This window comes from Salvelinus fontinalis, chromosome 3 (genome assembly GCF_029448725.1).
Source record: "Salvelinus fontinalis isolate EN_2023a chromosome 3, ASM2944872v1, whole genome shotgun sequence".
Classification (NCBI taxonomy): domain Eukaryota; kingdom Metazoa; phylum Chordata; class Actinopteri; order Salmoniformes; family Salmonidae; genus Salvelinus; species Salvelinus fontinalis.
The window spans coordinates 28,930,950-28,944,435 of record NC_074667.1 but is presented as its reverse complement, the minus strand read 5'-3'; the positions used below and the strand labels follow the sequence as shown (position 1 = coordinate 28,944,435).

Sequence of the window (13,486 nt, the reverse complement as noted above, 5' to 3'; positions counted from 1 at the left end):
TGATTTAGATTTTAAAGAGCAGGAATCCATCTCTACCAAGTGCACCTTTGACCCAGTGCGTGCTATGGTTTACGATGTGGTCAGTAGTGGTGGAGACATTGATGCAAAGGGACACTTTTTGTAAGATTAACCCATTACAGTCTAAGGGGGGGGGGGGGGGGTTCTACTAAGCTGTTTTAGGAAGGTCATACCAAGGAAATTTTGCTACTTAATTTTGATAATTGTTTTATGTACAGTGCATTCGGAAAGTATTCAGAACCCTTCCCTTTTTCCTAATTGTGTTACCTTACAGCCTAATACCAAAACATATGAAATAAATTGTTTACCTCATTAATATACACACAATACCCCATAATGACAAAGCGCAAACAGATTTATTCCAAATAAAAACATAAATCATTTATCTACATAAGTATTCAGACCACTTGACATGAGACACAAAATAAATTGAGCTCAGGTGCATCCTGTTTCCATTGATCATCCTTGAAATGTTTCTACCATGTCTGGTCAATTTAATTAATTGGACATGATTTGGAAAGGCACACAGCTGTCTATATAAAATCCCACAGTTGACAGTGCATGTCAGAGCAAAAACCAAGCCATGAGGTGGAAGGAAATGTTATTAGAGATCCGAGACAGGATTCTGTAGAGGCACAGATCTGGGGAAGGGTACAACAACATTTCTTCAGCATTGAAGGTCCCCAAGAACACAGTGGCATCCATTATTCTTAAATGGAAGATGTTTGGAACCACCAAGACTCTACCCAGAGCTACCCACCAGGCCAAAGTGAGACATCGGGGAGAAGGGCCTTAGAAGGGCCTTGGCCAGGGAGGTGACCAAGAACCCGATGGTCACTCTGGCAGAGCTCCAGAGTTCCTCTGTGGAGATGGGAGAACCTTCCAGAAGGACAACCTCCCCTGCAGCACTCCACCAATCAGGCCTTTATGGTAGTGGCCAGATGGAAGCCACTCCTCAGTAAAAGGTACATGACAGCCCCCTTTGAGTTTGCCAAAAGGAACCTTAAGGACTCTCAGATGATGAGAAACAAGATTCTCTGGTCTGATGAAACCAATATTGAACTTTTTGGCCTGTATGCCAAGCGTCACGTGTGGAGGAAAACTGGCACCATCCCTACGGTGAAGCATGGTTGTAGAAGCATCATGCTATGGGCATGTTTTTCAATGGCAGGGTCTGAGAGACTAGTCAGGATCGAGGAAAAGATGAACAGAGCAGATCAGCAAGTACAGAGAGATCCTTGATGAAAACCTTCTCCAGAGCGCTCAGGACCTCAGACTGGGACAAAGGTTCACCTTCCAACAGGACAACAACCCCAAGCACACAGCCAAGACAACACAGGAGTGGCTTCGGGACAAGTGTCTGAATGTCCTTGAGTGGCCCAACCAGAGCCCGGACTTGAACCCTATCGAACAGCTCTGGAGATACCTGAAAATAGCTGTTCAGCAAAACTCCCCATCCAACCTGACAGAGCTTGAGAGGATCTGCAGAGAAGAATGTGAGAAGCTCCCCAAATACAGGTGTGCCAAGCTTGTAGTGTCATACCCAAGAAGACTCAAGGTGCTTCCGAAAAGTACTGAGTAAAGGGTCTGAATACTTATGTAAATGTGATATTGTCAGGGGGGTTTTGTTATAAATTTGCAAACATTTAAAACATAAAAAAGAATCTTTGTCATTATGGGGTTTTGTGTGTAGATTGATGAGGGGAAAAACCAATTGAATATATTTTAGAATAAGGCAGTAACGTAACAACATGTGGAAAAAGTGAATACTTTCCAAAAGCAATGTATTTTAAAATATTTGATGAACATTTGTATTGGCCTTACTGCTATTAGTCCATACAAACATAGCACGACAGATAGTCCCCCGAAAAATCAAAAGGAAGTTTGTTCTGAAGTGTCTGTCCTATATCTGAGTGATACCATGAATGGGATTATTTACAAAGTGTGAGATCTATAAATATGAACGTTTTCTTGAGCGTGTGCATAAATTACTCAGAGCCATGATCATGACGCACAGTGCCAAGTGGTGGAACAAGGGGACTGCTTGTCAAGCATAGCCTAGTGAATGGGGAAAATGTATGTTGAACATGTGGGAAATTGTGAGAGTAATAATTAAATCATTTAAAAAATTTCAATAATAAAGTAACTTGTTAAATTAGAGGCACGTATGAAAGTTAATTTATTGTTGAAATATTATAAAAGACTGAGATAATGGGGCATTGAATGAGAGATGGCTGATCTTTCTCTGTTGGAAGATTTTGCACATGTTGCATTTCGCAGAGAGCCCGTTTTTAGAGAAAGGTGGGATTGGCTTTTCAACGGGCACTTTTCAGCTGGAACTTGACGATGGGTATTTCACAGCCCTCGATGAGCCGATGTTTTGGATGCAATCATCAGCAAAACGAATAGTTACATACAATTGCCATAGACCATCGCAAAACAGGTTGAAGTGAAGAGAGGCTTCTTTGCCATCAATAACATAGTAAAAGTAAATTTATGACACTCAAGTTAGTATGATGTTACCTTTGGTTTAGTTACATAAGACAGAAGGTTACTTTAAGAAAAAACTAAAGTAGGGTGATTTGTCAGGGTGAATGGTTGGGTGTACAATCGTGGCCAAAAGTTTTGAGAATGACACAAATATTAATTTCCACAAAGTTTGCTGCCTCAGTGTCTTTAGATATTTTTGTCAGATGTTACTATGGAAGTATAATTACAAGCATTTCATAAGTGTCAAAGGCTTTAATTGACAATTACATGAAGTTGATGCAAAGAATCAATATTTGCAGTGTTGACCCTTCTTTTACAAGACCTCTGCAATACGCCCTGGCATGCTGTCAATTAACTTCTGGGCCACATCCTGACTGATGGCAGCCCATTCTTGCATAATTAATGCTTGGAGTTTGTCAGAATTTGTGGGTTTTTGTTTGTCCACCCGCCTTTTGAGGAATGACCACAAGTTCTCAATGGGACTAAGGTCTTGGGAGTTTCCTGGCCATGGACCTAAAATATCAATGTTTTGTTCCCCAAGACACTTAGTTATCACTTTTTCCTTATGGCAAGGTGCTCCATCATGCTGGAAAAGAAATTGTTCGTCACCAAACTGTTCCTGGATGGTTGGGAGAAGTTTCTCTCGGAGGATGTGTTGGTACCATTCTTTATTCATGTCTGTGTTCTTAGGCAAAATTGTGAGTGAGCCCACTCCCTTGGCTGAGAAGCAACCCCACACATGAATGGTCTCAGGATGCTTTACTGTTGGCATGACACAGGACTGATGGTCTGATGGTACCGCTCAACTTGTGCCCCAAACAATCGGAAAGGGGATTCATCAGAGAAACTGACTTTACCTCAGTCCTCAGCAGTCCCATCCCTGTACCTTTTGCAGAATATCAGTCTGTCCCTGATGTTTTTCCTGGAGAAAAGCAATAAAATGCAAATTAATAACTTAAAAATCATACAATGTGATTTTCTGGATTTTTGTTTTAGATTTCATCTCACACAGTTGAAGTGTACCTATGATAAAAATTACTACATGCTTTGTAAATAGGAAAACCTGCAAAATCGGCAGTGTATCAAATACTTGTTCTCCCCACTGTAGGTCTACCCCTGAGTCCAGGTTGCGTCAATCAATTCCTATATATAAATGGATCAATAGATGGCCCCCGCAGCATCCCAAAACAAGTTAAAATATGTGAACAGAAAACGTTTTCACTCATTAATATGCAGGCGATAGGTTGTGCAAAATACACTGCTGAATGTGGTGGCCAGGTGGAACGCATGACTCATTCATTCTGCAGAACAGCAATTTGGCCTAAGAACGGAAATGTTTGCCTATATGACTACAGGAGGGAGCTGTTTACAATGGATGGCTTAGTGACAAGTGTTGCCTACTCATTTGAAGTTTATTTGCCAAATGTAAAGCAAGTTGTCCTAATGGTCTTCTCTTTATAGCTATGTTTTTTATTTTTACTTGTCAAGTCACAACTGAGCGAGCCAAATAAAATACTATATTTTGGTTGTTCACGACCTGTAACGCTTGTCGTCGGAATGAGACCAAGGTGCAGCGTGGTAGGCGTACATTCTTCTTTAATTTAAATGTACACCAAAAAACAATAAACAATACAACGACCGAACAGCTTCGTCGTGCAAACTACATGCACTCAAAACAAAGACAAGATCCCACACTGAAGGAGGGAAAAAGGACTGCCAAAGTATGATTCCCAATCAGAGACAACGATAGACAGCTGCCTCTGATTGGGAACCACACTCAGCCAAAAACAAAGAAATAGAAAACATAGAAAGAAAGAAACTAGAAAGCCCACCCTAGTCACACCCTGGCCTAACCAAAATAGAGAATAAAAACCTCTCTATGGCCAGGGCGTGACACGACCTCTGACCATAGCACCTCTATTTCAGTCTAGAAAAAGCTTTCTTTGGTTGTGCCATTGCATTTCATGGTATTGAAACGATTGCATCATCGTTTCATATTCCCTACAGGCTTTAAAGGGATGACTTGATGACGTCATGTTCATTTGGCCCATGTTGACTCCAATACTTCCCACAGTTCAGTCAAGTCGGCTGGATGTCCTTTGGGTGGTGGACAATTACTTGATACACACGGGAAACAGTTGAGTGTAAAAAAAAACAGCAGCGATGCATTTCTTGACACAAACCGGTGCGCCTGGCACCTACTAACTACCATACCCCGTTCAAAGGCACTTCAATATTTTATCTTGCCCATTCACCCTCCAATGGCACACATACACAACCCATGTCTCAAGGCTTAAACATCTTTCTTTAACCTGTCTCCTCCACTACATATATACTGATTTAAGTGGATTTAACAAGTGACATCAATATGGGATCATAGCCTTCACCTGCAATCCCCTAGTCAGTCTGTGTCATCGAAAGCAGGTTTTCTTAAGGTTTTGTACAATCAGTGGGCTGTGGAGAGAGAAATTATCTACCTGTCTCAGCTAAAGTGGGGTGGAAAATACTCAGTAGGGTCTCTACTGACCAAATATGTGTCGTTTTGTAGAGGGACTGTGTCGTATATATCCAGCAGCACTTCATTCCCCCCCCCCCCCCCCCCCCCCCACCCATTGCCACCAATGGACTGTACATGGGATACAAATTGGATTGTAGTGTTAATAATTATATTATCCGATATTTATTCCCTATTGGAATTTGGCTTCTAGGTACCCTCTCTCAGGCCAGAGGTCACCGTAAAGCAGGCCTCAGTAACTGGTATATGGGCCCCTGAGCCATAAAATCGGCCATAGGTGTCCTTAAGCAATTATGTTTCAAATGTATAGTCTATTCAACCCCAAGATCTCAGCTTTGATTTAATGCTTTGGCACCAGGCACGAAAGGGTGAAACAGCAAACAGCTAAGGCAAGAGAGTATTTAGGTCAACCCTGCCAGCTGGAGGGGGAGAGATTTGCTGTGAACAAATCTCTTAGAGGAATGTGTCTGTCTTCCAATACATCTGTCTACGTCTGTCTATGTCTGTATTTATCTTTCACGTCTGTCCAAATTGTTGTGGTAAACCGTGGGTTTTGGGTTGAGCGTACAGAGATTAACACAGAGAAAGGGAGGTTCTATTCAGAAAACACGACTTTACTAGGCAACAAAATAAACATAACAAAATAACGTAGGCTTGGCTCGGTCCTTCTTCTCAGGTTCTGCTCAGTGTCTGTCTCTCTGTCCCCCCTCGCGGTGTGCCACGTTGCTCCCTTTATTTGGCCTGCGCGGCTGGTTGGAACTCTCCCCTAATTACCTCTACTTGAAGCCATCCATGTTGGGGTGCCCAGCCCGTGTACTCCCAGCAGAAGGTGCCAACGTCGCAGCATATACCTCCCCTCTATCACCAACCCCCAGGGTAGACTTCCCGGGATACTATACTGTCTATGTCTGTCTATGTCTGTCTATTTGTCTGTCTATGTCTGTCTGTATTTGTCTGTCTATGTCTGTATTTGTCTATTAAAACTTTAAATATAGAAGTTGTTTGCCTTATATTTCGCATCTAGCATTTCTCCACACCTAGACCAGGATTTCAATTCCTAACAGTAGAGTGTAAGCTTTTCTACCTGTCTTAGCTAAAGTGGGGTGGAAAATACTCAGTAGGGTCTCTACTAACCAAATATGTGTTGTTTTGGAGAGGGACTGTATCGTACATCCAGCAGATATGTACGATACACATATCCCCATGTGCAGTGCAAACCATGGGCTTTTTTATGGCAGTTTTGGAGCAGTGGCTTCTTCCTTGCTGAGCGGCCTTTCAGGATATGTCGATATTGGACTCGTTTTACTGTGGATATAGATACTTTTGTACTTCCTCCAGCATCTTCACAAGGTCCTTTGCTGTTGTTCTGGGATTGATTTGCACTTTTCCCACCAAAGTACATTCATCTCTAGGAGACAGAACGCGTCTCCTTCCTGAGCGGTATGACGGCTGCGTGGTCCCATGGTGTATATACTTGCGTACTCTTGTTTGCACAGATGAATGTGGTACCTTCAGGCGTTTGAAAATTGCACCCAAGGAAGAACCAGACTGGTGGACGTCTACCATTTGTTTCTGAGGTCTTGGCTGATTTCTTTTGATTTTCCAATGATGTCAAGCAAAGAAGCACTGAGTTTGAAGATAGGACTTGAAATACATCCACAGATACACCACCAATTGACTCAAATGATGTAAATTTGCTTATCAGAAGCTTCTAAAGCCATGACACCATTTTCTGGAATTGTCCAAGCTGTTTAAAGGCACAGTCAACTTAGTGTTTGTAAACTTCTGACGCAGTGGTATTGTGATAAAGTGAATTATAAGTGAAATACTCTGTCTGTAAACAATTGTTGGGAAAATGACTTGTGTCATGCACGAAGTAGATGTCCTAATCGACTTGCCAAAACTATAGTTTGTTAGTAATACATTTGTGGAGTGGTTGAAAAACGAGTATTAATTGCTCCAACAAAGTGTATTTAAGCTTCCGACTTCAACTGTACATACTGTATGCGCTTACAGTAGAAACGATAACGCGATGTACAGAAAATAAGGAACGTACTTTGATAGGAACGCACACATGTCCAACGTTATTATGTGTAAGTAAAACAACAAGGAAGGCAAAGCGAGCGCCAGCCAGAACATTTTCAAATTCTTGCAAAACTGAGCTATTATTTGCATACTTGATCTGTGCAAACGTGTGAAGTTTGGTGTGTTCTCCTGGAAGAGAGAATTTTATCTGGCTCAGTAAAGCCTCAAACATAAATTTACCCAAAACGCTGAAATGGTCTACTTCTATGTGAATTAATGAGGCGGAACACACCTCAATTCAAACTGTTGTCAGAAAATACAACTTGTACGAAATTTGAAATTTTATTTGAAATTGACAAGTTGAAACACGGCCTATAAATAATTAGCAGGCAGCGCATGTTAACTGTCCTGTTGCGTAATAATCATATTTTGGAACAGTGAGTGCATTCTGACATGTGCATAAAACATGTGAATTAAACAACTCACGCGGGGGCGACCGTTAGAGATATTTGGAACTTGGAACTCATACGTGAAAAGATTAATTTCACAGATTTTTATGGAGATTTTTGTATTATGCTAATTAAGCTCCGGACCTCGTAGGGTAAGAGCTGAGTACCCCTGCTGTAGGCTGTCTTTTGACATGTGTGGAGTGGGAACAGTGGTTATTCTTGGAAACAGTGATATTTTGGAGTAGAGCTCATCTCTTCACTTTTGAGAGTTATTTGACAATGGCAAGTATTTTGGAAACCTCATCCTCTGATCTTTCTGATACTATATGTTCAAATCAATATACAGAAATCAAAACTTCTTACCTGTATGTGACTCTGTAGAAGGATTTGAAAAAGTAATTTTTTGGCACTCAGGGAAAATAATGTCTTCTTAAGACTGCTTATAACACAGATTCTGTTTCTGATGTCGAAATTCTAACATACATTTGTTAAATAGATGGAGGAAAAGTCAAAGAAGGCGGTGGGCATGTGTGTGGGGGACATAATGCAAGTATTCCAAAAGTAACTGAAAGTAATCAGATTATGTTACCGAGTATGGGTAATCCAAAAATGACATTACTGATGACAATTTTGAACAGGTAACTAGTAACTGTATACTAGTAACTGTATCGGATTACATTTAGAACGTAACCTACCCAACACTGTGTGTGATACAGTATATGTTCACCTCAACCCCCTGGTCTGTGCGTTCCAGACAAGCTGAAGAGCATCGACTTAACAGGGAACCAGATCTCTGGGGTGGATGAAGATGCATTCCGCCCCCTACCACAGCTCCAGGACATCCTATTGGCTGATAACAACCTGCAGGCGTTGCCAGAGCTCCCACCCACCCTCAGATACATTGATGTGCGCAACAACAGACTGATCAGCAATGGACTACATACAGATGGGTTTAAGGTGCACACACACATTTGCACGCACACACATAAAGACATTCACACGCACCCACGCTCTAGCTATAATTTTGATGAATTCTTTGAAGTAAATGCCAGAAGGCATTCCTTTTCACAACATCATTGAACAGTATATACCAAACTAGCTGAAGCAGTATTGTAGGATACAGTTTCTCTTGACTGAATAGAGATGGAGCTCCCTCTGGTGGCTTTTATTGATGTTTTACATTGTTGTTTTACTCCATCTGGCCTAAACAGGAGATGAGCCTGCTCGAGTTCCTGTATCTGTCTGATAACAATCTGGACTACATCCCCGTCCCACTACCTGAGAGCCTCCGAGTACTACACCTGCAGGTATCAACATGCATGTACACACAACCCTCCTACACCTCACACACCTCTCATACACTCCTCATGCATCTCACACACACCGCTCATACGCCTCACACACCCCACATAAAAAATACTACAGGTTACTATAGAATATTATAGTACTTACTATATCATTCTATAGCATTTTGTAGTAAACTCTAGTATACTTTAAAATCCTCAACAACAACAAAAAAGGATCCCTCGATCACGTGTAGTACTTGCTATAGCATTTTGAAGTATACTGTAGAATACTCCACACTGTAGTATACTGTAGTATCCCTCGATTGTGTAGTGCTTACTATAGAATGTTGTAGAATACTACACTACAAATCAAATCAAATTGTATTAGTCACATGCTCCGAATACAACAGGTTTAGACCTTACAGTGAAATAATTACTTACGAACCCCCAACCAACAATGTAGTTTCCAAAAAATACGGACAAGAATAAGAGATAAAAGTTACAAGTAATTAAAGAACAGCAGTAAAACAACAATAGCGAGACTATATACAGGGTACCGGTACAGAGTCAATACGCGGGGGCACCGGTTAGTTGAGGTAGTATGTACATGTAGGTAGAGTTATTGAAGTGACTATGCATAGATGACAGCGGTGTAAAGAGGGATGGGGGGCAATGCAAATAATTTGGGTAACCATTTGATTAGATGTTCAGGAGTCTTATGGCTTGGGGGTAGAAACTGTTTAGAAGCCTCTTGGACCTAGTCTTGGTGCTCCGGTACCTCTTGACATGTGGTAGCAGAGAGAACAGTCTATGACTAGGGTGGCTGGAGTCTTTGACAATTTTTATAGGGCCTTCCTCTGACACCGCCTGATATAGAGGTCATAGATGGCAGGAAGCTTGGCCCAAGTGATGTACTGGGCCGTTCGCACTACCCTCTGTAATGCCTTGCGGTCGGAAGCCGAGCAGTTCCCATTCCAGGCAGTGATGCAACCTGTCAAGATGCTCTCGATGGTGCAGCTGTAGAACCTTTTGAGGAACTGAGAACCCATGCCAAATATTTTCAGTCTCCTGAGAGAGAATAGGTTTTGTTGTGCCTTCTTCACAACTGTTTTGGTGTGTTTGGACCATGTTACCTTGTTGGTGACGTGGCCACCAAGGAACTTGAAGCTCTCAACCTGCTCCACTGCATCCCCGTCGATGAGAATGGGTGCGTGCTCGGTCCTCCTTTTACTGTAGTCCACAATCATCTCATTTGTCTTGATCATGTTAAGGGAGAGGTTGTTGTCCTGGCACCACACGGCCAGGTCTCTGACCTCCTCCCTATAGGCTGGCTCATTGTTGTCGGTGATCAGGCCTACCGCTGTTCTGTCATCAGCAAACTTAATGATGGTGATGGAGTTGTGCTTGGCCGTGCAGTCATGAGTGAACAGGGAGTACAGGACGGGGCTGAGCACGCACCCCTGAGGGGCCCCTGTGTTGAGGATCAGCATGGCAGATGTGTGTTGTAACCTACCCTTACCACCTGGGGGTGGCCTGTCAGGAAGTCCAGGATCCAGTTGCAGAGGGAGGTGTTTAGTCCCAGGGTCCTTAGCTTATTGATGAGCTTTGAGGGCAGTATGGTGTTGAACGCTGAGCTGTAGTCAATGAATTGCATTCTCACATAGGTGTTCCTTTTGTCCAGGTGGGAAAGGGCAGTGTGGAGTGCAATGTAGATTCCATCATCTGTGGATCTGTTGGGGCGGTATTGTTGTGGGTCTAGGGTTTCTGTGATAATGGTGTTGATGTGAGCCAAGACCAGCCTTTCAAAGCACTTCATGGCTACAGATAGGCTAATATTCATTAGCATATACCCTGCCCATATCTCAATTTGTGCCACCCATGAGTGAGAAACTTACATGCCAAGTATAGACCAAGCAACATAGAAAACATTAGTCACAACAACAAAAAACACATGCTGTGTCAGCTGGTGGAGAGGCTGGGGAATGTCCTTATCCAGGCCTGGGAGGATACCATCTCTCTAACTACCATCAGGCTACCAAAACAACAAATTCCACCTTACCTCCTCCACCTTGTCCATATAAAATTTAAGGAGAAAATATATCAAGGCCAGATCCCCCCCCCCCACACCAAATCGTAAATAAACCAGCTTCAGAAACACATCAAATAACAATTTACCCTGCAGAACCAGAATAACTGGACCGCATTCTAGAATCAGTTTGGCAAAGACTCCAACCCACGCATCTTCTGGCAGAAAATAAAGAGTCTTAATGGGAACACAAAGTACCACACATTCCCGACATTCTCAACCCGTAGAGAATAACTAAGAAAAGGCCGTACTATTGCCCTTGCCTGCCTTGCCTCCTCCTCTCATCCCATGAGATGAAATGGATAGAAAAGAGCAAAAGCTTTGAACTATCCAATTAGGCTCTAGTCCTACCTACCTACAGATTACTGAAAGGAGCAGCCGTTCAGTTCCCAATCCTAAGTCCTACAGGTTATGGACAACTTTCTATTTTTGTATTTGTCCGGTAGGTTTCACTAAAGGACAAAGGCCCAAATAGCAAAAATATATAGATAAACACAATAGTAAATACTACAGGACACTGTCCTACAGTTTTCTGCAATGATGTCTGCAAAATTACTACTGTAAATACTACAGTAATGTCTGCAAAAAACACCACAGTATACTATCCGTAAAAACACTAAATGAAATACTACAGTATTCACTTTAGTGTTTTTGTACAAAAACACTGCGAGAAAACATTAGAGTGAATAGTATAATATATAAATATAGTAATACCAGTACTGTATACTTCAAAATATTTTTTCCTGTGGGACCCCCCACACCCAGCACAACCAGACTAGCATACATATGAGACTGTCTCAAACCAAGTATTCTCTGAGGGCTGAAAATAGAGGAGACTAACTTTTCACCCCACACAGCTCTACAGCAATCCTCAGGCTGTCCCCCATACTGTTTCAGACCCAGTATAACATGGCTTTTCGATTCCCACAAAATGGCCAAGCTGCAAAGTCGTAATGATTTCTGAAAACAAAAATTCGCTTTCTGGTCTTAATTTAGGCAGGCATAAGGTTAACAGTGTGGTTAAGGTTTGGGTTAGAGTTAGGTTTAAAATCAGAATTTAAAAAGAGAAATTGTAGAACTAGTAGGAGCTTCCGACATTGCAACTTGGTCAGATAGTGACGACCTGGTTTCTCCTCTCCTCCAGTAGTCATGGCTTCGCAACGGGCACAGAGTCAAATTGGAGCAGTGACATATTTAGAAATTGACTCTCCAGATTCAATGAATTAATCTAATGACGTCTACCATCATGTCTCTGCTTCATCCAGTTGAATTTCCTCATCAAAGTAACACATCACCCCCCCCACACCCCCCTCGCCCTGTTTGTCCGTCTGTCTGTCTCTCTCTGTCTCACTCTCTCCTCCTCTCCTCTCCCCACCAGAACAACAACATCCAGAATCTTCATGTGGACACATTCTGTAACAGCCACGACCGCAACTACATGCGACGCTCCCTGGAGGACATCAGGCTGGATGGAAACCCTGTCAACATCAACCTGTACGCCTCCTCCTACATCTGCCTGCCTCGTCTGCCTATCGGGAGCCACTGAGGGGGGCATTGAGGGGACATGGATGGGGGCCATGGAGGGGCTCTGCAGAGAGGGAGGCAGGGATGGATCTACAAAGATGGTGGTAGGGAGGGAGGGTGAGGGAGGAAAGGGAAAGAGAAAATGTTCATTTTATAAAGCAAATCAAAGACAGAGATGAGCGTGAGGGTTGGGGAAAGGAAGGATGGATGGAAAGGGGGAGTTGTTAATTATATTCTGGTTCGCTATCTCTTTAACATTAGCTGCTAACTCAATCCTGAGACAACTGTTATGTCACACCAGTAAGAGGCTGTCCTGACTGAATGATTGATTGGCAGATGGCCAGATAAATGAGGGGTCGTTTGCTTGTACCTGACAGGTATCAATCATGCTGAAATCCAACCTGGGCAGAAGAAAACAGCTGCCACTGTATCGACAGTCTGTATGTCTGCCTGTCTGACTGCTACTTTTGCCTACTGAAACACGTGTGTCGCCTCACAATGAGATCGTCATTCTTTATTATAGGTTGACCATAATAAAAACAACTGTGATTCACTTAGTTTGTTTGTTAATCAACGATGTAAATTCATCAATTAAAGTATAAACACTGCTCCATTATTGTCACTTCCCGTGTATAAATATATTATAACGGTAGAGTAGCCATATCAACATGATATTGTATTTTGTTTCATTTCCATTTATTATCTCATCACTGGGATGTGTTCGGTAAAACAGCAGTGACATCAGAGAGAAACATCTACCAATCGCAAATTGAACCCTATAGCCCCTGTCCCCCATGCATTTGTGGAGATCTGAGGGGAGGGATTACAATTTCACGTTGGTCCACTTTCCCTACTGATAGGCTAGGTGTAATTTCCGCCAAAGTGCTTTTACCTCCCCAATATTCTCAGATGATGAGATGAGGTGAGGTATTGAAAGGTTTTGAAAATAGGAGTGTCAATCATTTTGACTCCTACCTTTTTTATAATAAAAAATATTGTTAAACAAAATCTCTTTCTCTGAGCAATAGTCGACACAGTGGACATTTCATAATACCCATAATACCTAGCGACAAAACGCGATAATGATTCCAAT

General features: G+C 42.3%; 1 protein-coding gene across 1 annotated transcript in view; it reads left to right on the top strand.

The window, feature by feature from the left end:
* The window catches only part of optc (opticin), a 41,385-nt gene extending 28,376 nt beyond the window's left edge, over nucleotides 1-13,009 (top strand). Inside the window, exons 6-8 of the mRNA XM_055911881.1 lie at nucleotides 8,252-8,454; nucleotides 8,709-8,804; nucleotides 12,248-13,009. Coding sequence (XP_055767856.1) covers nucleotides 8,252-8,454; nucleotides 8,709-8,804; nucleotides 12,248-12,415 — 467 coding nt within the window. The 3' untranslated portion in view covers nucleotides 12,416-13,009. The remainder of the gene's footprint in view (nucleotides 1-8,251; nucleotides 8,455-8,708; nucleotides 8,805-12,247) is intronic.
* The last annotated feature ends 477 nt before the right edge of the window (nucleotides 13,010-13,486 follow it).